Source organism: Erithacus rubecula (genome assembly GCF_903797595.1).
Source record: "Erithacus rubecula genome assembly, chromosome: 4".
NCBI classification, from domain to species: Eukaryota; Metazoa; Chordata; class Aves; order Passeriformes; family Muscicapidae; genus Erithacus; species Erithacus rubecula.
Window position 1 is genome coordinate 39551841 of NC_136686.1, and position 25965 is coordinate 39577805.

At 38.2% G+C, this 25965-nt stretch overlaps 1 protein-coding gene across 2 annotated transcripts in view; it reads left to right on the forward strand.

Annotated features, from left to right (window-relative positions):
* Positions 1 to 12808, forward strand: part of LRIG3 (leucine rich repeats and immunoglobulin like domains 3) — a 37670-nt gene extending 24862 nt beyond the window's left edge. Inside the window, exons 9-19 of one of the 2 annotated variants that reach the window (XM_079304570.1) lie at positions 609 to 689; positions 1340 to 1411; positions 1779 to 1850; positions 3029 to 3192; positions 6088 to 6408; positions 6933 to 7214; positions 7656 to 8108; positions 8307 to 8465; positions 9559 to 9702; positions 9787 to 10062; positions 12462 to 12808. In XM_079304570.1, the coding sequence (XP_079160696.1) occupies positions 609 to 689; positions 1340 to 1411; positions 1779 to 1850; positions 3029 to 3192; positions 6088 to 6408; positions 6933 to 7214; positions 7656 to 8108; positions 8307 to 8465; positions 9559 to 9702; positions 9787 to 10062; positions 12462 to 12709 (2272 nt within the window). In that variant the 3' untranslated portion in view covers positions 12710 to 12808. The remainder of the gene's footprint in view (positions 1 to 608; positions 690 to 1339; positions 1412 to 1778; positions 1851 to 3028; positions 3193 to 6087; positions 6409 to 6932; positions 7215 to 7655; positions 8109 to 8306; positions 8466 to 9558; positions 9703 to 9786; positions 10063 to 12461) is intronic. The other variant, XM_079304571.1, reaches the window with a different exon arrangement.
* Positions 12809 to 25965: the final 13157 nt, after the last annotated feature.

The window sequence follows — 25965 nt, forward strand, 5'->3', positions numbered from 1 at the left end:
AGAGAGGAAGTTAGAGAATTGCAAGGTGTTTAGGTATTAAGTATTATGCTTTCTCTCCTAGATTTTTCTTTTTCCTATAGCCCTACCTGGTAGATATTTTGCTGACACACCATTCTGTACACAAATCTCTAATCTCTTTATGCTTCACAGATAATGAAGTGAGTGTTTCGGGATGTTAAAATTATTATCTAGGTGTTACTGTTACGGATTTAAAAAGACGTGAGGTGTTTCATTTCAAAGGGATGACAGTTGGTCCTTTCCATTCCTGCCATGCACGTTCTCTTGAGATAGTCCTGTATCTAAATACCTTGGGGAGGCTGTGTGGGTTAGTTTGCTCACAATTCCAAAAATCATTGAGTTTCTAATCTTTTTAATTATCGGTAGGAGAAATACTAATAGTCTTCAAAGTCTTTCAGTAAAATTTGAAATTATAAAGTTAATCAGGAAAAACTTCTCTAAAAAACTCAAGAAAAACAACTGAATAAAAATCCATCCTTGCAGAAAGCTGTTTTAGAATGTTTTTTTAAGTAGTACGTCCTGTTGAAGAAGTGTGTGCCTTGTTTTTTTAATATCTTTAGTGGTTTGATTTCTTCTCCCCTCTTAAATAGGGATCTGAAAAACAATGAAATATCATGGGCTATTGAAGATATGAATGGTGCTTTCTCTGGCCTAGATAAACTTAGGAAGCTGTGAGTATTGCTATAATATTTGTATCTCATCATGCCTTGAAAAAATTAGCTTATTATGTGTCTTTCAAGGGGTAATCCCAGCACTTAAGGATATTAAGTTTTCCATAGCAGAGATAATTTTTCTCCCTTACCACTTCGTTCTCTATAACATGTTCCTTTTCAATAAAAGAAATGCAAGATTTTCCAAGTCAACTAATCTTAAAATATTTTAAATATTATTAATATTTATGGACATATTATCAAAGAATGAGGTTTTCCCATACTATGAAATAATAAGTGTATCATTTGACAAAGGCATAGTGACAAGCTTAGTCTTCACTAAGGCAAAACACCATCCACTCGAAGTGGCTCCATTTCATTGAAATTTTCAAATACAGATTTTTGAAATGAAAAGATGTATGTAGTTGTACATTTAGAATAATCCATGTCACTTAGCTGTACACTTTAAATGTCTTCTAAAGTAATTGTAAAATCTAGATATTTATTCAAGGGGAATAAATGAGTATCTTTTTGATGTGATACATTTTCTTGCATTGGAGATGGGTGTGTGGTGCATACTAGTCACAGTTCAAAAATAAATGCAATTGTTCAGCTCAAAAATACTCCCATTTAATTGCATTTTGTTTTTATCATGCATTTAAATTTTTCAGAATACTCCAAGGAAACAGGATCAGATCCATTACAAAGAAAGCCTTTTCTGGTTTGGATGCACTTGAACACTTGTAAGTAGTAGAAATTCACATTTAACTGAAAACTGGGAAAAAAAAGAATTTTGCTACTAACTGAATTTAAAGTAGGACTAACAAGCTTTACTTATGACTTGGGGTGAAATACACTTACCATGGTTGCTACTGTTATCTTCAGAAGATTTTTCAGTTTTGGAGTTATGCTAAGTGGAAATTTTGGAATTGATGGAGAAGTTATTGCATATTAAGCATGCCATGAAACTCCCTTATTTGTGTCTCACTTTTGAGCTTGAGAGTCCTTTGTGTATCACTAAAATAGCAAGCTGTTGCTTGAGTTTTAAATCCATTCAATTTAATAAGTGATTGTTTTTCTTCTAATCCCATTTTTCTTTTTTCTTCCTAGAGATCTAAGTAACAATGCAATTATGTCAGTGCAAGGAAATGCATTTTCACAAATGAAGAAACTGAAAGAATTGTAAGTTTCTATCAAAAGACATGATCTCTATTAAGTATAAATGTATCCTGATAAATGTATAAAAAAAAGCCTAGTGGGACATTGCCTGATGCAGTGATAAACCCTGCTGTAATCTCTCTGAGGTAACATAAAAAACTTACATCAGTGTTCTGGTTTGTTTTTTTTTTTTGGTTATATGATGGTTGTATTTAAGTGAGAGAGAGTAGGATAGGATACATTCATTTTCTGCTACATTTGTTGTCTCTAAAGTCCTTATTTTAAATTGGGTGATCTCTAACATGTTTTAGATAAGGGAGACTTTGATGTAATGTGCTCTAAGATCAGCAGTGCTGTCACTGAGCTAAAGCTTGCTGGACCAGTGAAGTGCTGTAATTCTTTTGTAAAGACCTGGTTGTCAGTGCTTGTAATTGGGTCCTTCTCTCCTGTAGTAGCAGAGAGACAGATCTTCAGAGAAGTCAGGAAGCGGTCACTGCAAAAAATGTATTGTAGTGAGGGTGGGTTTTTGTCCTATCACACTTCTTTTCTGTTGATCAGTGCAGAGCAACTCTGGCTCATGAGTTGGGTGCAGAGGGTTATACTGAATAGGATGACATCAAATTGGCAACCTGTCACTAGTGGGGTTCAGCAGGGTTCCATCCTCACCCCTGTGCTCTTTGTAAATGACTTGGATGCAGGACTGGAAGGGACTCTGAGCAAGTTCACAGACAGTGCAAACCTGGGAGGAGCTGCTATCTCCCTCAAAGGCAGGGAGGCCCTGCAGAGAGACCTCAACAAGTGAGAGGGCTGGGCAATCAGCCTCTGTATGAACTTCAACAAGAGAAAGTGCTGGCTTCTGCACCTGGGTAGGGCAGCCCAGGGTGTATGTCCAGCCTGGGGAATGAGATGCTGAGAAGCCGAACTGTGGGAAGGGACCTGGTGTCCTGGTTGATGGCAAGTTTAATTTAAGTCAGCAGTGCCCTGACAGCCAGGAGGGCCATCCCCGTCCTGGGGGACATCATGTGAAGCATCACCTGGGCAAAGGAGGGGATTTAAGCTGAACAATTTTGCCATCTTTCTCTTGCTATATGTGTGTTTAACCAAAAACCCTAGTTTTGTTACAAAAGTATGCTTATACAGACAGATCTGTATTACAAACAGAAAAAAACAAACAGGCTTTGATTTTAATTGCTTTTTCTTAGGCACTTCAACACATCAAGTCTCTTGTGTGACTGCCAGTTAAAATGGCTACCACAGTGGATGTCAGAGAACAACTTTCAGAGCTTTGTAAATGCCAGTTGTGCCCATCCTCAGCTGCTAAAAGGGAAAAGTATTTTTGCTGTCAGCCTGGATGGGTTTGTCTGTGGTGAGTGTAGCATCTATTTCTCACTCCATAAAACAAATTTTGCTTTTTGCTTGGTTTTTTTTGTGGTTCCTTGATATATTGTGATTTTATAACAAAATGGAGAGGATGTGATATTACTAACATTTTCTTCCATTCCCAAACTGTGATGTAGATGCTCAAAGCTTGTGGCTTTGTGTAAGACAGAGTGATTTTGTTTCAAGTGCAGTTTTCTAACACAGAACATATCATAGCATGCAAGTTGAAGCTCAGTAGTTTGTGGGGGTAAATGTATGTGTCTCTATATTTAAAAGATACTGTTTTGATAACTCTCATTTTTAAATGAGACATTTTGGCAAAATTAAGGTGTAGTTTTTGGGTTTGGTTATTTATAAATTTTTTTCATAGTCCATTAGTCTTGAGGTTATTGAAGGGCTGATAAAATTTGAGGGTAAAAGAAACATTGTGGCTCAGCTCTGATGTATTTTGTGTGTGCTTGTTGTCTGCTTTTAAAATTATTTGGAGTATGTAAATTACTTCCTTTGTAGAAGCTGTGTTCAAAAAATACCTGATTGCCACCGTTATGATACTGGTATTTTTTATTTCAGTTTGCCAGATAGTAAATGCTAGTAAAATACTTTCAATTTGGATCTGAGAGTTTGAGGTTGATAGTATAAGCCTTAAAAATGAAATTTTTCTTTATGTGTTTAGCAGCATTCATGAACACCTGTTATGTTCTGTTCTCAATTAAAGCAAAGTGAAGCTAAGCATTCAGAATAAGGATGTGTGTTTAATTACTGTGCTACATAAAGTGGGAACTTTGAAAATATCAGGAAATTTAAAAGATAACTGCATTTCATGTATTTTTCTTACTAAAGAAAACCCAAACTTTATATTCTTTGAAGACAGAAAGGTGTCTTCTCCAGAACTTCTTTTCATAGCAAATATAACTGGTTAATTTTTACTGTTACTATTCATACCCTTTTTCAGTGGGAAAGCAGGTCCAGAATATAAAACAACGTACCAAAATGTTGTTATTTCCCTTCCTGTTAGCAGTCAAATATTTAATAAATTAAATAAAAAGCAGATCCTAGCTACTACTGAGAAGGAGAAGTTGACATAAAGCAAGGAATTACAGATTACTCAGTGCCTAGAGGAGTAGATATGAAGTAGACATCCTAATTTATGCTTAATGCATTCTGTCAAAAAATTAAACTGGGGATTTAAATATATATCTTCCATTTGTTAAATTAGGGAATTGTGATCTTTTTTTGGCTGCTGAATGCTATTTTTAAGTAATTAATTTTAAAGGGTATAAGATGTATTAGCAAAAAGAAATGTACAGAGTCAGTTGTTGTGCTTGATACTTAACACAATTGCCATGCAGAAATAACTAAAATCTCCTAATAGAATCATTGAGTGTTTCAGTAATATCTTTAAAGTGTGCCATCACTAGGCTTTCAGGTATATACACCTTGCCTTACAAGTTTACAATGGCTGCTTTTACTTTTGTTTTATAGGATTTTTAAGTGTTGACTGTTGTCTGAAATTAAAGGTTGTATATGTATATGGATGTCTTCATGATACATTCATTCAAATATACTCTCCTATTATCATTCTGACAAAACATAATGCTAGTCTTATTGTAGTGTGTTCTGTATTCTGTACTGTATGCTTGTTTGAGTGACCTTTTTATCATCCCTTTCTGTCAGATAATTAAGATTGAAGTATGTTCTCCCATCCTTTCACAAGGCTAATTTAAGCACTTAGAGTGTTTTACTTAGTTATTCCTGTGCAAAGTCAGTGAATGTATTAACTAAATTTGAAAATGGTTAGTCATGGGTCTGAAGCATGAAAAGAAAATGGCCTGGGAGGTTCTTAAAGCCCATGCTTAGAGTCCCAGATCCATGTTGCCCTGCACTGGAGCACAGCTTCATACCTGCAGGAGTTTTGCAGACAGTTCAAGGTTATGCTATCTGCACTCATTTTTTTTTTGTAACAGAGCGGAGGTCCTTCAAAGAAATAACACTTTGACCCCATAGTTGTTCCCAATCATTTGAGATTTATTAAATAAGACAGAGGGCTAGGAAAAACAGCAGGGTCTGCAGGGAGAAATTTTTGGGGCACAGGGCTTTCCCTGCTGTTCTGTGAAGTTTGTCTGGAGATTGGACATATCTTGAAAGTTGGGAATATACTAAAGCTTTTGTGAATCCAGCCATCTACTTGCCCACTTTTTTTGCCCATGCCACATATGCACAATTGAATGAATAATTCAGAAGGCAGCTAATTCTGTAAACTCACAGATGCTTGGCGCAAATGGCACTTTGAAGGTAACTTTCCTATAGTAAAGGGACCTCCAGGAATTCTTGAAATTCAGTGATTTGCCCTGCTTAAGGGACCTTCCATTCCCTTTGGCCCAAACAAATGCAGATCACTGGAACATTGACTTTTGTATTTTTTTTTTTTTTTGTGGGGGTTTGGGTAAAAGCCTCAACTGTAACTTGCAGTTTCTGATAGCACAAGAACTATGCTTTCAATAAAGAACTCACAGCAGCCTGAGGTGTTGTAAAGATGAGAGGTAGGCTTCGTGATTGATGTTCAGAATACTTCCTATGGATGTCAGGGGGTAGTTCTTCCATCTTCAGTGCTGCTATTGAAGAAACTATGCACATAGTCTGCTTTTAAATGTGCTTTCTCTTCAGTAAGAGATGACTTATAACTCAGGATGGCACAATAAACTCATAAATGCAGTATCTTTAAATGCACTAAGGCTAACAAAATTTAAAACAAAAGCATTGTGGATCCATTTAATAAATACTTATCTGGCTCTTCTCTAAACCTATAAAACAAGGCTTACTAACTCTATGGAAAGAGTCCTCAGGCATCACATATATTTTTTTTTTCTTTTCGTATGTGCAGATGATTTTCCTAAACCGCAGATCACTGTCCAGCCAGAAACCCAGTCAGCAATTAAAGGCTCCAATTTGAGTTTTGTGTGTTCAGCAGCCAGCAGCAGTGATTCTCCAATGACTTTTGCATGGAAGAAAGACAACGAATTACTGCAAGATGCTGAAATGGAGAATTATGCACATCTCCGGGCCCAGGGTGGAGAGGTGATGGAGTACACCACCATCCTTCGACTGCGCAATGTTGAATTCAGCAATGAAGGGAAATACCAGTGTGTTATTTCAAACCATTTTGGTTCATCCTACTCCGTCAAAGCCAAACTTACAGTAAACAGTAAGTATGTTATGCTTTGCTTGTGAATTAGAACTATTTTCATTAAGATAGGTAATCATAGATTTTCCATTATTCTGCATATTTTAGAAGATCCATAATATGAGATTATTTCTTAAAAGTTCATCTATTTCCAAGGTCACCATTCAGTTTACCTGTGGACCCAGTGTGCTGAAGCATAGTATAGGAAAAAACCAAATAACATACCCAATTCATAGTAAATCTGGAAAAATCAATGTTACAAGATGGAAAAATATTAACTTTTTCTGACAGGAGGTAAGCATGTACTCTGTTTCAAGATGCTATGGAAAGGTCATGTTAGAAGGCTGTTAGCAAAAATGAGATTTTGATCCAGGTGGTCTCACACACTTCACAGTTTACTCCCTTTCTGCTGGCAACTGATCAATTTAGGTTGTATATTTCTCTGGTGGTTTTTATGCCCTTGAAGGATGTTCAAGAAAATGCTGTACAAAAAAGGAAAAATATGTTTCATGTGTTGATTTTTGGTATCACCCACTTTTTTTTAGTGCTGCCTTCATTTACAAAGATCCCCATGGACTTAACCATTCGAGCTGGGGCAATGGCACGTTTGGAATGCGCTGCAGTTGGGCATCCTATCCCACAGATTGCTTGGCAGAAAGATGGTGGAACAGATTTCCCTGCAGCGCGCAAGAGGCGCATGCATGTCATGCCTGAAGATGATGTGTTCTTTATTGTTGATGTAAAGATTGAGGACACGGGTGTTTACAGCTGTACAGCTCAAAACACTGCAGGAAGCATTTCAGCTAACGCAACATTAACAGTACTAGGTAAATATTGCCAAACCTTAACAACACAATCAATATTATGATTCAAAATAATGAAAGTTACGTTTCTCAGTGTATACAGATCTGGCACACGAGATGGAGGGAGGAAGGGGCTTCTGTTTTCATTTAGAGACAGTAGATTTGTTTAACTTCTGATTTCTTGGCATTTTGTTAACTGCTTATTGTAGTTCTCTGCAACCTTAAGCATGTATAATTTGGCATTTTTACCTTGTAAGGTAATCAAGCATGTAAATCCAGATCAATTGACAAGTAAGTTGTAGGCTCTAAGTACGAATTCTTGAGTTTCTTCTTAGAATGAGAGTAAGCTTTATTAGTCCTTACTGATGAATTTAATTTAGTTTTTCCTGTTGAGCTGTGAAGGAAAGAAACACTTCTTACTCTTGCAAGATCATTTAGAATGTAAGACTTGTGCTTTCATTTCAGAAACACCATCATTTTTGCGGCCTTTGCTGGATCGAACTGTGACAAAAGGTGAAACTGCAGTCTTGCAGTGCATTGCTGGTGGTAGCCCTCCACCCCGACTGAACTGGACTAAGGATGACAGCCCTCTCGTGGTAACAGAAAGACACTTCTTTGCTGCAGGCAATCAGTTACTAATTATTGTGGATACAGATGTCGAAGATGCTGGGAAATACACTTGTGAAATGTCTAATACACTTGGAACTGAACGAGGCAACATCCGTCTTCATGTAATTCCTACTCCCACCTGTGACTCTCCTCAAAACATTGCCCCATCACTTGATGATGATGGATGGGCCACAGTTGGCATTGTGATCATAGCTGTGGTTTGCTGTGTGGTGGGCACTTCCTTGGTGTGGGTGGTCATCATCTACCACACCAGAAGGAGAAATGAAGATTGCAGCATCACAAATACAGGTGTGTAAACTGAAGGTTTACCTTGGAAAGGAAAAAAAATGTTTGTGGTTACTTTGCAGTCACTTTATTGTAGGAACATTTGTGTGCTTTGACTCAGAAGCAGAAAGGTGAATTTTTTGTTACTCTCACTGCTTGCTGACAAGTTTAAAAATGTTTCTACAAACTGAAGTATGCTGATGGCTTTTTGCTTCCCAACAGATGAAACAAATTTGCCTGCTGACATTCCAAGTTACCTGTCATCCCAGGGGACACTGGCTGAAAGGCAAGATGGATATGGCTCATCTGAAAGTGGTAGTCACCATCAGTTCCTCTCATCTTCTGTAGGAGGGTATTTCCTGCAGCAGAGGGACAGTAATGGTAGGTAGAAAATGCTAAGCAGATTTTTCATGTGGCTTGGGGAGCTGCAGTTTGACTGTAGTCTTTCTGACCAATAGAAATAACACTAAAGAAGCGTTTTTAGAAATTTAATAGAGGATGTGAAATCTATTGCTTGGGATTTTTTCAACATTATAATAACTGGAACTTGGTTCTGTTAATCCAAATGTCATTATAATGTTTATTAAATCAGAAAGTTTTCCTCTAGTCTCAGGGGTAAATTTAAACTGATGAGGACATGAGCGAAACAAACAGTGTCTTAAAGAAACTAGCACAGCATGTCTTCCTCTCTTACAGCTTGAAAAGGATGCTTTTAGTAGAGTATAGGCATGTGTGGTAATACCAGTGGAACTTAAGTGTAAGTGTTTAAACTTGCTGGTTAAAAGAACCATTACAGTCAGAGTCAATAAAGGATTTAAGGTGACTGCATGTTAAAAGCTGCAGTACTTGACGTTTATACATGTGGCCCCGAAGAATCCTGTACATACCTGCTCTAGGGAGGAAAAGTCACCTTTCTGGGAAAGGGCTTGAGGTTGAGATACAATCATGAGCTGGGACAGGTGGGAACAGAGTGATGATGAGAGAGTTTTTTCAGTTGTAGGGTAGTGAGAGGAGCAGCCTCTGTGTGGATCAAGAACCAGAGACTGTGTGCAAAGCTTTCAGGAGCAATTGAACTGAAAATCGTTATAGCTGTTTAGCAGCCAGTGACTCCCTCAAATTCTTCCAGCCAGGACTTTGACATTGACACACTGCTTTGAAAGGTGGCTGTCAGATCATGAATTTGTCTCCTGCGCTTTGGAAGAAGGAAGTCCCTGGTTCTGGTCCATGTGATTGGTTTGGTTTTGTTGTTCAGGGATTGTACAATGAAGTGATACGTTCCCTGTCAAGCTAATTAATTGAACAGTTGTGGAATTGGAATTCCCATCCAAAGGTTAGGTTAAACGTAAGCAAACTCTAAGCTACACTGTGAAATGTAGTTGAACATGTGGGGTTCTTAAAACTTAATCAAGAAACTAGAAACTCTAAGCTGAAGATTCAGAAAAGTCCATGTACCTGCACATATTTTATTTTTAAGGTATTTGCCATCTTGATAACAGCAGTGAAACAGACTTTGAGGGTGTTGCAGATCCATTCCTGTGCCACTATCTGGGGACTTCGGGGACTTTGTATTTAAAAGGCAATGCTTACAGTTCTGACACATTTGAAGCATACAGTACAAGTAAGTTGGTGTGGGGTGGTTTTAGTCCTAACTCAATCTTTGTTACAGTGAATCTATATAAAATCAAATTGTCATGTCGTTTAGATTGCAGCCCTGACCACAGAACAGCAGGCTTGGGCTCTTATGAGTCTGGATATTTAAAGAAAAAAGAATGTTATCAATACTCACCTCCACAGGAAGATCCCTTTGACCAGTGTGTTGGCATTATTGGGACACAGGCTACAAGTAGCAGATTGATGAACTCTATTTATACTCAAAATGAAGGAACTGGACTGAAAAGCAAAAGTCTCAACTCAGACACATTTGATTTCAACAGAGGTTTGGAACCCTCATCTATTATAAGTAACAGCACTTTCATGGGTATGTTCTAGCTATTGTATTTTTATTCAAGCTGCTATTTTCTTTGCTGTCTTGTTTCCTACCTACAACACTAAGCAAAACTGATTTCTCAGTTTTTTCTTTCCCAAATGTTTGAAGCTGAGGAGCAGAAAAGGGATTATAGTAAAACTATCTAATGAGAATAATTAGATTACTAGACCTTAGTAGCTCACACTTACATAAAAATCTCATCAGTGATGCAATTCTTTTCTTCTGTCGTAATATGACTGGCAGATTTTTTGTAAATGTTAGCATACATAACTTAAATATACTTCAACAAACCTCAGGCATACCAGAAGTTTTGCCTGACAGGCAGAAGGTATGTAAGGAGAGCTCAGGTGGGGAGACTTGAACCTGTATGCATATATATTGTATAACACAGCCAGAATTATTTACCCTTCAAAATAAGGCACTATGTAAAAATACCCTCCTTTGCCATTTTCTCATGATATGCACCACAAAAGAATTCCCAAAGTTTAGTTTAGGGTTTGCAATTTAAATCCAGGCTGCAGGGAGAGGTGGGGGAAGGAGAAAAGCATTGCTTTATCCTTGAAGCTCATTAAATTTTGGATGTTGGTTTGGTTGCTTGGTTTAAAATGCATATAAAACCACATACTGCTTTCATCCTTGTGATATCTTAGCGCCAAGAGCAGCCTTGGTACCATGGATTGTCTCCTGGCTGGTGTGTCAGCACTGGCTGATTGAGATCTGGGTCTGCTGGCTCTGAAGGGGACCTAGGGGAATGTGCATCACTGGGCTCTTTGTTCTCAGGGGGTGGGGAGTGAGGCACAAGCTCTGAAGTTTTCCCCCTTCAAAAGCCAGATGTTTGAACTGTAAAGTGTTGCAGATGCCAGGACATCTGGCAGAGACCCTGGGACTGCACACGACTGGCCTCCTGGCTGCCTGCCACTATTACTGTGGTGGGACTGTGCAGATAGGGCTTTAGCAGTCTCCTGCAGAAGGCAATCCAACTGTACATTTGTGTATCCAGGAGTTAATGTCACCTCAAGGGCACATAGTCCTGCCCTAAAAATCTATGCAGAGTTACTTCTTTCAGCAGTTCTCTGAGCGTACTACCCCACTTAGGCTGTATTGTTATTGCCTTAGATGCTTCATAATCATTAGCACCCTTCTCTCAAAGAGCCTATGGCTAGATCTTAGAGGTGGTGGCTGTGGAAGATGGTGTGGTAGATTTCTTGTCTTTAGTTGGGAATTCGCTTCTTCAGCACAGTCATCAAATTGCCTGTGCAGTCACAGTGGAGAAGACAGTTGGCATTAGCATCACAGTTGATGCACTAGCTAGAAAGTTCATAGCTTGGATTTTTGTTTTTAAGACAATTCATTTGTAGCTTTGGTGCTTTTGGTGAGGAACATCTTTTTATATTGCGTTAGGTCAAAACTGCTCTACAAATCATTGATGGAAATAGGGATTTTGTCCAATTACATTTTTGTAATTTCTCAGATCACAGTTTTGCTTGAAATCCTTACTTTTAATAACTAAACAAAAACAGAAGTGTTGCATTTGGGTTCAAAATTTATTAAAAGATGTAGTGGTAAATTATTAATAAAAACTTGAGTTCTTCAAAGTTAGCCTTGTGGCACACTGTCCTCTGAAAACAAGTCCTTACAGACTCTATGACTTAGGGTGTCTGTAGCTTTGTTCAGTGAAAAAAGGTGGCCCTTCTTGTAGAGGTGTTGATAATAACAGCTTCGCAGTGGTAAAGAGTGACCCACACTGATTGTTTTCTGACTAGTAAATTCAGATAATTATTAATAACAATTGAACTGAGATGTGTAATTCTCTTTGGGTTGCTACTGTTCTCTTTGCCCACAAGTGCCTGGATGATCAGTGGCGAATGGAGCATCTTTGTGGATCTCCCATCTTTATTAAAGATGCTAGCCAGAAAAATATTGCATTAGCATTGAGATTGCACTGTGGGACAGTGTTTACAACATGATAGAGATTGTGGGGTTATGTTTTTTTTAAACTCCTGTTTTATTTTTTCTGAACTGCATGGATGATTGCACGTGTCATTCATTTATTGAAGAACAAAACAGGGAGTGACTTTTGCATCAGAAAGTGTCTTGTGACACATTTACAGCTTGGTTTGTGTTGCTACCTCCCCTCTCAGCAGCAGTTGTGTGTGGCTATACAACTCCTGGGAAATGTTTTTAATGTCTCTGGTAGCAGAATCTTGCCTTATGCTTGTCATCACATGGATATTTGTTTTTAAATGGAAAAGCAACATTTAAGTAAAATCTCACTTTGGAGAACTTTGTCAATCTTTGGCTTGCATTTCAGTGTCACTTAGGTACACCAGGATGAGACACAAAGCTTTTAGCATCAGTATTTCTGTGCTCACTCTTTTACTGTCTTTCAGGAACATTTGGAAAGCCTTTATGGAGGCCTCAGCTGGATTCTCTTTCAAGCTGTAGACAGCCAGCAAGTTGCCAACCAAAAACCTCCCATAATAATCATCATGTCTCACTGGACTTTGATGCAGAGGCAGATGAAGACGGAAAGGAAAGGACAGTTTCTAGAGGAGAAAACAGCTTTTATACTTGCAAACAGTCATTTGAAGAAAACTTTAGGACTTCTACTTTCCAATCCTGTGATTCGGATACATAGCTCCTTTTGGACTTAATGATTTCTGGAACCAAAGAAATAATTTGACATACTACTACCTCAATATGAAACTTTATTTAAAAAGGGAATAAGGAGACGAAGGGAAGAAAGAAACCACATGATGCTCTGAAATCAGAAGAAAAAAAATTTTTTTTTTCCAATAAAGCATAATTTCCAAGATGGTCTACATTGGTTATGCAGGGGAAAAAATCCTTATTAAAAACTATATTTGTAATTATTTTATAGCCTTTTTTATGCAAATAATATGTTTTGTAAATTAATGGTGTAAATAATACAACGTATGTATTTCTATGTCAGACTTCATTTTCTTGAAATGAGTAGTAAGCATTCTAATTTTGTACTGTTACTTGTACCTTTTTACAAATGGAAACTCCATGCTGTTTGCAGGTATCATGCATCTTATTTGCACATTACTTTAATAAAATATGCTGCCATGTGGTCTGTGACCCACATTAGTGTATGAAGAATGAAAAGTGTGAATTAAGTTTGTAGAGAGTGTTGCAAATGTAGGTGCTTTCTGATGCACGTTTGCACCTTTATTTGACTTAAACTTGTATCTTTAAATTCACTGTGTAAAATATGCTCATCTTCAAGGAGTGAGTGTGGTCCTGCCACGGCTACCTGGAAGGTGGGTTGTGGCTATTTGAACCAAAGCAAGGCTGTAACTCCTCCAGTTTGTGAATTCCCCATCAGATGTGCACACACATGCCCTCAGGTTACATGCTCATGAGGTTGTGGTACCAGCAGTTTGCCTGTGCCTTTGTTATGTGCCTGCAATCTGGTGGAGGGATATGCACAAATTCATATCAAGCTATTTAGTAAAAGAAGAAAACAAGGCACTGGATATATCTGCCTGGTAACCTAGGTCTCCTCTGAGTGGATTAGTGTCAAGTGTTTGCCAAATATGCAGTACGTGCCTGAGTCTTTGCTTTCCCATACCCTTTCTCCCTCTTTTTTGCTTCTGCAACCACTCCCTGCTCAACATGAAGAGGTAATCCAAGAACAAGATAATGTTTTCTTTGGTTTAATTCATGCTTCTGTTCCTTACTTGGCTGTCCTTCTCTGGTTAGAGATGAGATCTGTGCTTTATTTAGTTGCTCAGTCAAGTTGAGCAATTGTAGATCTTGCTGGATTATATTTGTAGTAATGAACCCAGTATCTTACACTATACAAAGACAGAGGATTGCTTACTATAAAACAGTAGTTAAAATTGAGTGAAAATGGTCTTTATTTTGTGTTTCCATGTACAGATGCCTGTTGTTTAAAAAGCTGTGAATCCTGTTGTCATAACTGCACTAAAACAGTGTGACTTCAAAATAGTTAATTCTACAGGACATTGGCTTTTCAAATCTGCCTGCTTTGAAGGTGCAAACTTACATGGTTGCCAAATGGCTTCTTTTAAACTAAATTAAAAGCAGCTGTTGGAATAGACCATCACAGGCATCAGGGCTAAAGCGAGAGCAAAGATTTTGTTGCCTGGTGTAGCTGAACCAAGGGCTTTTAGTTGTCTGCAGCCAGAAACCTGGTACCCAGATTGCAATGCAATTTCCCTTTAATTTAAGCACCAGTATTAGAGACAGGAAGTTAATCCATCCTTAGTCACTGGTGGTCTGAGCGTACAGAATGGATTTTGCGTGCTTTAGTTGATCATATTGCCAGATTTTTTGACTTATTGTTAATTTGTCTTCATTGCTGCCAGATGTGCTGGTGTGGTGACAGACATTGGTATGGGTATTTGATTATAATTAAGTGCATTTGAAAGAGATTAATTTTTCCTCAGTTAAGCACAAGCCTGTAGGTCAATAAGGCAAGGAGCCTAAAATTTGATTCACTCAATATCTCCTTTTAATCCCTCCAAACCCCCCTTTCTAGTGACTGTTTTTAGGGAGAGGGGAGCTGGGGCTTGTGATAGCTCCTGTTTATAACCAGATATTGTTTTTTTGACATATTAAAAAATACTGAAGTTAAAAACAGTAACTCCAAATTTAGTGCTTATCCTTAAGAACTCGATGCTAAAGGTCCATGGTGAAAAACAAGTTTTAAATTCTGTAGTGGGTGAAGGCTGAGAACAGTCACAATGTCATTCCTTTTTCATCTCCCCCACTTAGATACTGATCTTCCAAAGGCATGGATGTCTGTACCTAAATAAATGTTCCGGGTCAATGACTGAATTTTAAATGCTTTTCATCAAGTTGAATTTAGCAATCTAGACATAGGAATGACTTAAAATTTAGTTGATGCCTTAAATGTCCAGAAATGGAAATGAAAGCTCCCAAGTCCTCTTTTCTGATAGCTTTTGTGTTTTATAAGTGAATTGTGCTTAAATACAGTGGCTATCTGTAAAGTGCAAGATAGTTTCAGTATCTTAGTAGTTCTTTTTAAATCAATGATGTAACTAAACACCTGTTTTAAAGGCTTGGAAGTTTGCTTGCCTTCTCTTTCTTTCCTTTTTTTCCCCCTCTTCTCCCCTTTAAGGTGCAAAAGTTATTGAGTCGGTAGTTGGGTATTTACGCAGCTGAAAGCTAAATTGTAACTTGATGTGAAGGGGAAATAAATTGCAGCCAACCCTGAGTAAAGCTTACACTGCATCTCAAGAATTAGAATGAGAAACAAGTGTTGTGTTGCTGAATGGCAAAACAGACATTTTGCAGTTTTCTGACCAGCAGCAGCTGGAATCTTGCCATGGGCTCACTTTAAACTTGTAGAATGTTCTTTAGGGGCAGTATCCACTTAATGCTTTACACAACAAAACGTTTTGTCTGTTGAACTCACACAAGCAATTGCTGAGGTATAGTTTCTGCAAGCCCTAAATAGTTTTAGATAAATTGAGTTACTCATTTACCACAATCTCTCTGTTGTAAGCATTTCCTAAGTGAGTAACCTAAATGGTGTGTAGGAGATGACACTAGGGATACATGAGTACTGAAGAGTGTTATAATTTCAGTCACAACCTTATGGAGTGCTACTGTATTTCAGCAGCAAATGCTTTAATTTAGAATTCTTAAGAGGATCTTGAAAAATGGCAAAGAGTTAGGTGCAAAGCATTCTCCAACTGAGGGCTCATTAGTGTCACCAAACATTTCTTCAGTTTCGGGCATCTCTTGAACACTTAAGCATTATTCCTTGAGCCGCTTCAAAGAAGCTTAAAACTAAGACTTAGCTTTGCACTGCAAACATTTGTGTTCTGCCAGCCTTACAAACCAGGACTATAATTGGGGATTGTGTTCTTTCTTGAATATAAGCAGAAATTTTGTTAGCTACTTGCAAGATTTCTTGTTGTGGATATGACACATCTCAGAATTACATTTTCTCAGTGAAGTCTTCTTTTTGCTCACTTAGTATATTTTGTCATAGAGAATGTGTCTTGACCGGTTGGATGCTAGTTTACAAGTGTTGTGAAGTTATCTCATTAAGAAAATAGAGAGGGAACCTCAGCCTGTTTAGTAAAGGTAAAAATAAATGTATAAGAAGATGCAGTTTGTGTACATACCATTTTACTTCAATTAAGAACTTTTTTGTTTTATATTTCAGGGAAATTTTACAGGATGGAATAAAAGCAACATCCTGGCTCACTAATATGTGGCAAAAGGTGCTTCTCCTTTGTTGTGCTTAAGTATTAAAGGGTCAGTTGTTCCCCTGAAATAGATGTACACACCGACTTCTTATCAAAAGGCACAGGTGGCCTCTCCTGTTTCCCGTTCTGCATTTTTTCTCATAGCTTAATGCTGTTCCCATGTCCTTAGGGGACCCTCTCTGGTAACCTACACTCCTCAGTTTGCAGTTTCTCTGCTTGCCCTGTTACTGTGGTGACAGGCTGGGACAAATGGACTCAGTTTACAGAGCACAGTGCAATTGCAGGCAGTGAGTCAGCAGCAGTTGTGTGCTGGAAGAGAGGACGGGAGTGTTGGAGAGAGGCTAGCCAGAGCTTTAGGAAGAACTTGGTATCAAGTGTGCAGAAAATGCATAATTCAGGAGACAGGAATAAAATATTTATAGTACAGTGTTAAAATCGTAATAAAGAGCATTTCTGTACTTTACAAACTTTACAATGCTTTTTGTTTATTTAATTCCACTCACCCTCTATGCTTTCAAGTGCCAAAAGCAGCAATGCACCAAAGGGCACATCATCTGGAGAGATACCTCTTAACTGCATCTAAAATCTCCTTTTCTGGTAGACAAGAAACAAGATCTGTTTGTTTTTCTGTGTTTGGGTTCAAGACTGAATATTGCTGGTGCAGTGCATAGTTTCCCAGAGTCATGTGGTCTGTGGGGTCCACTGTGTCAGAATGTGTGTGATTGATGTGACTCAAGAATGCCATGGGACAGCAGGACCCGAGGGTGAAGTCAGTAGCAATTCTAAATTCACTGCTTGTAAAACAAATTTAGACTTTGTGACTTCAGAATTTTTTTTTCCCCACACAACAGAAAACAGAACCATAAATTTCTCTAGATTAGGGACTACTGAATAGCACTTCTGCATGATCCCTGGACCTCAGCCATCAACAAGGGCATTGGTGTTCTGTTCAGTTTGGCTGTTGGCCTGGGCTGTTTAACAGCAATTTCAGTGCAGGAGTTGGCAGTCTGAGTACATGTAAGTACTCTGTTCTGAAATTAATGGTGACCTGTTTTTTAAGGCATATGAATTTCAAATATGGCATTGGAAATGAAGATCTAACTTACTTGACAGAGGTAGTAAGACCCCCTGGATATAAAACAGGCTTTGGTAGTTTGTACCCTCTATTTTGAAAGACTGATATGCAACAGTATCTAAAGACACTTTCATTTGCCATAGCAATATGAGACCTACTTGATTTTCAGCAATTCCTTTGTAGATGAGCATGCAGAAGGTTATGATTTGGGTCTGCTGCTGGATTATCAAAATTCAGGTATTGATTACAGAGTGTGTGAAATAACACCTTTTTGGACAGTGAGGCTTCAGATTCTTTTATGGCAAAATGATGCAAAACCATTAGTTCCTATCCAGTTCCTATCCAGAAGAAGCGACCTTTGGTACTATTCCTGATGTTCAGCTTACTTATTTTAGTACTGAAAAAGTACTGCCATGCAGGAATAGACATTGATGTCCTTTGGTTGTTTGCAATATGCTTGCATTTTGTTTTGCTGTGACATGGAGAATTCAGGGCTCCATTCAGCCTCTGTTCATCCACAAGTGGTGGACTAATTTCATCCTGATTTTCATGGATGTGCTAGCACTAGACAGACATATCTAGTTCTGTGCTGGGCTGGCGTGCTAAATGTTAGGGGTGTAATCAGAGCTACTATAAGGCAGAGCTACAGAGGTACCTTAAAGGGAATTCAGGGGAGGAGGGCTGTAGTTCCCCTCCATGGAGGGGTTTTGAATAGTTCCCATGTTCCAAGGGAGTAACTTGTTCAAGTTTTAACATTTACTCCTCATAATTCTATAGGTTTATCAAGGAGTTAAAGCTGCCACTTTGTTAGCCCTTGAATGTGGAAGGAGTGCATTTCCTGCAGGACAATGTACGTTGGAGTTTTTGGAACTGCTTCTCAATGTCATTGTGATTCTAGGCTCTAAAATGTAAGTAGAAAGACTTGGTACTTCATTTGGAGGTCCCTCATGATGTGCCTTCTGTGCATGCAGAAGAATTGTGCAGTCTGTTGTCTAACCAGAGAGCTCACACAAGAAAATATACTTGATTCACTGGTACTGTGTAATTTTTAACACATCTCCAAATGAGTCTTTTGTTCTATGTTTTTTAATAGCTGTGGCTGACTAGCACAGCAATGAAGAAGCTGCTGTTTGAGTAAGTGGTAGGAGACATATATAATTAATATATTAATTAACATATATAATTAAGCCAACAATAACTGAAACTAGCCACTCTCCTGGCTTAAAATAAACTCTATTTGTACTGCTACCTGCTGTGGGTCTGTACACCAGCAGCATTAAGAAAGCAGCAGTGCTACAGCAGCCAGCTGCCTGTAGCCTGGCCTCTGCCACAGAGTGATCAGATTCTTTATTAGTGTAAAGTTCTTTCTCTATTAACCTTCCCTCAGGAAAGGGGAAACACAGCCTCCATTGTAATTAGCTTACACAGCCTTCCATGTAAGCTAAAGAATGGGAAGTGTCAGGGGTGCTTGCAGCAGCCTCGTAGGTATTTGCTGTTAGCAGGGGAAAGTTAATCTGCTCTCAGACTTTGGCAAGGGCACAAAAACCCACGTGTAAAAATGTTCTTAGAATGAATTAAATTTCACGTAAATGTGACCACACGGTAGGTAAAGTAGTAAAATGGCAGTGATGATGGAAAATATGACTAATCAGAAAGCTGCATTAACTTAATGAATAGAATTGGCCTTTAACATAAACTGCCTTATTTTAAAAACTTGTTTGTTTATTGTTCTGTAGCTTATAACAACTGTGTTATTTCACCTACCAGCACACTCTAGCAGTTTGGCCTGAAACAGTATTTACATTCAAAGTATGGGATTTTTTAAGAAAAAAAAAAAGAAACAAAAGAGAAGATGAAATAAAAAAGCAGCTCTGTGACACTGAGTCACTGAACTTAAATCAGAATATGAAAAAGTGTGAAAAAATATAAATTTTTTGATTTTTCACTTTGAAATTACTTGTCTCAAAATTATTTTCATTTTTGTTTTTGAATTCTGCCTTTTCCATTCAGATCTGGAATATAAAGTGCCCTTTGGCTTATCAAGGCAACACAGACCAGGCACACAGCTGGAGTGTGCAAAACTGTTCCCTGCTGCACATCCCTCTTCCCTAATCCATTTGATCTGAGTTTGGCAGGTCCTTGTGGATTGATTCTCCCTACCAGAACATGTTTCTCTCCTTGATTTCTTCTTGAAAGTACTGGCTCAACAAGTTTTTATAATCGTAAAGAGTCAGGCTTGATATTTTTCTGTGTGATTAGGAATGTCCCGCTCCCTGTGTGCTTTGGGAGCTGTAGGAGGCTTGTCCCAAGGTGGATTCTGGCGAGCCCTGAGCCTCTCAGCACTGCTGTGTGTGCTGGTGGCTGGGGGTGTCTGCACCCAGCAGATCTCAAACAGCACCTCGGATCCAGGAGCTGTGCAAGCAATGCCCAAATGATCTCTTCTGTTAAACTGCAGTGCAAATAAAAGCCTGCATCTGATAGTTATCTAGACAAGGCAGCTGGGGAAGCATCTTTGAGTCTGTAATGTCTGGTCATTGATCAGGTGCAGAGGCTGAGGAGAGGGATCTGGGAAAGACATTCTTACCTCTTTCCTTCACCCAAAGCTTTACAGCTGTTCAGTACTGTTGGACCTCTTTTCTCCTCACACATTCTTAAATGGAAAAACAGGAATTTGCTCATATTGTTCATAGCAATTACAAAGTAACTATTTTATAAGCTTGGTGGGATTTTTCATCCTTTTTTTTTTTTTTTATGAGGTCTTTCACAAAGGAGTTTTAGGTTTATGTGGGCTTTCTGCTCAAGCTTCATATATTTGTCAGGAAAGAAAAAAATTGGGGGTCTGCTTTTTTTAAGGCCAGGTGTTTTATATGGCTAAGTTGAGACATGCCTGAAAAGGCTGCGGTTATTTTCTTGTCTGAAAAATATTGCATTTATATGTTATTTTTTGCCCTTCTTTTTTGTAACATTGAGCACATAACCTTTCAAACATGCTGTTTATTTCTGTGTTTTCTCTTTGTGAATGCCCTATGACCATTAGTTTCTTTGGAACACTGGAATTGAAAGTGGACATTAGTTTCCTCCTCTCCTCAAATATTCTTACAGATGTTGCTGTAAATCAGTTGCAGGACTGACATAGCATTTGGCTGCCTGACAAATGTGCCATAATGATGCAGCTCAGTAAAATGTGGAATTTCTGAGGTACTGCTTGTAACTTTTTCGAAGCAGTTGTAAATTCTCATCTATGTCAGCACAGGTGGAAAGATAGTCACAAATAATGTATGCAGTTGTGTGTGTGTGTTTGTGTGCACGTGTGTGTGGAGAGGGTGGGATGTAGAGGTGGCCTGTACTTACTCTTTCTGGGCAGTCCTCTAGGTGGTCCACCACTTCCATTATTTAATTCAGCTACTTTAAGCAAATTAGAAAAAGAAATACTCTCATTAAACTCAAAATGATCTTGCTAACAAAGTTTTGGAGAGAGAGTGCAAATTGGAGCAAGGAGGCTGTGGCAGCTGAAGGTAGAAGCTGGGCCTGGTAAACCATGACAAGCTTCACAGCAGCCCCTCAGGTAATGATAAAAGAGCTATTTCAGGTACCCACCACGAGTTTTTGTTTCTGAGAGGGCTGAGCCAACCTGCTCCTCATCTTCAAGAGAATTCAGCAGTGAGCTAGAATGCTGTGCTGGTAGTTCACAGCACTGGGCAGGGGTGGGAATATGTTGTCCCAAGACCTTTTGTTTTCCTGTTTCCTTGTGTGATGAGTTCCAAGAGGCAAGGTGTTTGGACATGTTTAGGAATACAATTAATCCTACTGAATGGTCGATGCTTACAAGGCAGCCCCCATTGGCCTTCCTGGCTGTGCCTATCATTCTGCCTCCCTGGTGAGAACTTGCTTTTCACCTGAACACAAGCTGAGCAAGGATCTGGACTATCCTTTCCCCAAAAATAAAAATTTTCTGTCTTTTTCTTTTGAATACATAAGACTACTCAGAAATTGTTGCACAATAGCTAAGACCAAAACACTTGAAGGAATCTTAGAGTTTGGTGGGCTGTTTCTGCTAAGCTACCCTGGGAGGAAAGCCACACAAAAATTCTGGGAACACTGATTTTAGAAATATCACCTCTTCTTACAATGAATGGTAAGAAATATATTTGCTTAAAAAAACTAAATAATAAGCTCTCTCTAGAAGCTTCTTTCTTAGCTATTATTTTAATCATCATTACAGAAACGTGATCAAACTTTACAATACATAATAATATTTGTAGAGCATAGATAAGTGATGAACATCAAGCTGCACACAAAACTAGCGTTAAAAGAATATTTATTCTCATAGTTAGAGATTCTAAAATCATGTGTTTTAAAATGTAAACATGAGTATTCACCCTTGTCAAAGTCTTAATGAATTATCTGTCTTCAGCTGCTTGGAAAGAAGCAGTTTTCTAAATCTAGTAATGTAGTAGGTATAAGGTGTTCTCACTTCTTATATTTTAAATACAATCCACCAGTAAATGCAGCACAATTTTTAACAGACAAGGATTATTAGAATTTAAAATTTGTGGAACGAATCAGATAGCTTACTTGGAAGACTAGCCAGTGAGTATCCTATTTATTTTCTGGTTTATGATTATTAGTGTTTATACCAGCATTTCCCAAAAAAGAGCATGTTTAAACCAAAATTCATGAAAGTATTTGATTTTATGGAAAACAGACTTCCAAATTGGCTGATTACTTTTAAAATTTATTATTACCCTGCCAGTTGCAAAGTAGCATACTTCTAGGGCCTGTGTAATTTAAAAGCAGTTGATCCAAAAGGTGGCCCAAAATAATGTAATTTCCCTTAAGTGATAGAGTGGTGGTCCCTTGTTACTGCTTCCTGGTCCTTTTATGTCAGTGATGAGAAGACACACAAGACTGGCTCCCTCTTGGTGACACTGCTGCCTTGGACCTCAAGCTCTCACAGAGAAGGCAAGAGCTAAAACAAGGGCATGGTGCTATGGTGTAGTGAGATAGTTTGTATGGTTTTATGAGGAACTTAAGGTGGAAGGAATCAATAGATGTGGAGAGGAGCAAAGGCAGGAAAAGAGTGTGACTAGGGAGAAGTGTGGAATGGAGGGATATAAGGAGGGGACCCTAGAGATATGCATGGACTGGGAGGAAAGCCTAAAAACTCTGAGCAAGTCCAAACAAACCAGCAGAAAGGGTCTGACTGGCTCATCCTGACAGCTGTGTCTGTAGGCTGGTTGGGTTGGGAGGAAGGAGAAAATTGAACACTTGCCACAAAGAGGATGTGCTCTTCACAGTATGAGCTATTCTGGAAAAAATTAAATATCTCTTCTGCCAGAGATCACTACAAAAATACTTCCACTGTCTTGTATTAGCAGCACTTGAACCACACACCTGAAAAATAACTCACATCTTCAGGTGCACCATGAAATGCCCTTTCTGTACAGGCAGCCTTCAAAGGAAGTTTTATCTCCTACAAGCAGATACAGGTGGTAGTTAGGGCTTGGGTTCTTCCTGATTCCTTTTAGCTGATGGAAGGCTGGGCCTGTAGCCTCTGGTAGCTGTGTTGGTTTCCTCAGGGGATATGTGATAAGCATCTCAGGAAATGCTTCTCCCCGTGTCTTGGAAACCCATCTGAGAAGGAGCTGCACTGCTGTTCAAGGCTGCCCACAACTCTGCTGACAACCTCAGAAAACAGATCAAATTAAAAGCTCCACTTCTGGTCAGATAGGGATAGGTCAGTAAATCTTGTGCTATAACAATCTCTGTTATTCACTAGAAATGAGAAAAAAGGGTACAGTTCAGCTGACTTTAGAAAGCCCCAGACAAGTTCATAGAAGATGCAAACTAGAATCTCCCAGATATTTAATGATAATTTGTTGTAGCTGATGATGAAGCTGAGATCATTAACATGATATCCTTTTCTGCTGACTTTAAATGCTTATCATAGGAACGAAGGTGAGTCTATTTTGACAATACTATGACTAGAAAATAATTACAGAAAGTTTTCCTTTGTAAAAGTCACCTGTGTTTCCTCCTTCAATCCACTTAGAAATGTCTGCTAAAACCTGCTTTTTCACAAATGTAGGAGTCTCTCTGATTATCAGCCCAAATTTACCCAGGACAGATATTTGCTCTTTGGAATAACAGCTTTCTGTTGCTGAAAGTGGACAGAAAAGTATCCAATGTGTAGATTCTTCATAAAGACCAAGCATATTCCTTCTCTGCCTTCCTGGTCTAGAGAAGCCAAATTTCTGTACTTTCCTTTGAATATCACACATCTTTTCCTTACCATTTTGGGCATCTCTTTCCTTTAAATTTATAAATCAAATGAATAATCACTTTAAATCAACAATGGCAATCATCTGAAAAATTAGCTTTATTCAAAACTGACTTAAATGTTGACTAATGTAGCTCCAGGAAGGAAGAAATCAATTTCTGTTGAGCAGAAGCACAAGAAGGTTCTGTCTTGTTCTAAAACAGAGTGAGTTACACTAGGTGCAAGTTGGCCATGTTTGAAGTCAATGGTAATATTCCTATTTAAATTAGGATTTTATTAGTGTTCTAGCAGTCAATAATAGGATCACTGAAGGGGCTGGTGACAGTAAAAGGGAACACCAGGTTTGGATCTTTCTACTAAAATGAACTAATCTCTCATTAATGTAGCAAGCAATTAATTGGCACTTACAACTAATGGAAATAAATCAATTTGATCAAAATTCAAAATGTGTCACTTCTCAGAAACGTGAATTTTAATGAAAAGCAAGAACATATTCTGACACTTTAGTGGCTCTGATCTCCAATCTAATCACAATGAATATTAGTCATTTAAAGCACTTGAGTAATTTTAACTACACTACCAATTAATCATTCTAGGTTTAAACCTGAAATTTAATATACAAAAGGTAGTGAAAGAAAAAAAATCAAATCTTCAACTTTTCTGAGCTCAGGAAACCAACTCAACTAGCTAAGCAAATGAAGTCACATTCAGACTGCTCACATGTTCAACATTGTTGTGGCTCCCTCCAAAACTTAGTGGTCTTGGTTTCTTTGCTTATCTCTGTTTTGCTTTCAACTGAGATGCACCATGAAGGAAATATGGCCTTTCCTCTGAGTTTATAATTGCTTAATTATAAGCTTCCTGTGGGAATGGCTACCATGCTGCTATGCTTAGGCATTTCTGAAATGTCTCTGTTTCTGTCTCTCCTGACATGGGGCAAAGGCCAAGCAGGAAAAGCAGGTTATTCTTTGAAAGGGTCATTCCTTTGGGAAGCAGAGAGACCCTCACAGTTGCCTGCAGTGTTCCTCAGTTCCAAATTATTTCACCCCTCAAGACCAGCTTTGGGTACCCAGTGCTTCTTTTCTTCCTGTGATTCTTCACACTCCTCATGGTTTCACAAATCAGACAGGTGACTTTGCTCTGCAGCTGCAAGATGAATCTGCACTAACTCAAAATGTGCTCACTTCTAAATTTGGCTTTGGTTTGACTTTTGATTTTGTGTACTTGCTAAAGGGTTTTGCACTTTCATGCAGCCAACATTATCCAAAGGGAATTAATTTTCTCACAACAGAGAAGTCCTACATTAATACTTCCTTAATGGAAGAGGTTATTCAAAGTCCTCACCAGCTGAGCATAAAATCATCTAAAATATAAGAAAATATACAAATTAAAAGAGAAAATGTAAATCTTTTACTGTTTAAATGCATCCTATCATTCCTGAAAGGCTTGGCAAGAGTGCTTTAAGTGTACCATACTCACCCATGGCTGGCAGAGTCTGGCTCAGCCCATGGCCTAGGCAGCCCTTTGGAAGTGTCTGTGTTTCTGTAATGGCAGGAAAATGTACTTGTGGCACAGACCTGGGGAAACATCTTGGTTGGCAAGAGTCACTCCTGGGCTTGTGCTTTGTGTTGCTCTGATCACATGATGGAGAAGCTACTTCATCACTAACACCCATTCAGAAGTCTATTTGTGTATGAGCTTCTAACAGCTAGGATTTCATTATTAAGCTGGGTGGAACTGTAAAGACTTTGTTTAAGAACACAAATGTGAAAACAGGCACAATTTTTAGCACACGCTCCCCAAAGACCTAATACATAGAGTCTTATTCTGACTCCTGAGAGGTGAGGCTGTAAAACATGAAGCAGTATGGTATTTAATTTACTGTTTTATTATAAAATGATCCACCAGATAGATATTTATTTTGTAAGTTGAATGGGAGAATTATATTATGGTGCTATAAAACTTTTATAACTTTATACTACCAGCAAGATAAAGAAATAAAAGATATAGTGTTTCTTAATATACAGAATAGAAAAAGAGATTAACAAATTTTTTCCAACAATAATATTGTTCCATGTTTAGAAAATCCTGAAAAAAAATTTGACCTTCTGAAATAGCTGTAGACTAAAAAAATTTATTTTGTTTTATTTTCTTTTTTCTAGACTTGAATCTTTCAATTTTATTTTCCTTTAGTGAAATTTCAAGGGACTTAAAAAAAAATATCTTCATGTTTTCAGAAATATCCAAATGTCTTTACCATTTTGCTTGATGAGTCAGAAATATCTAATATTATGATACATCAAAGAACT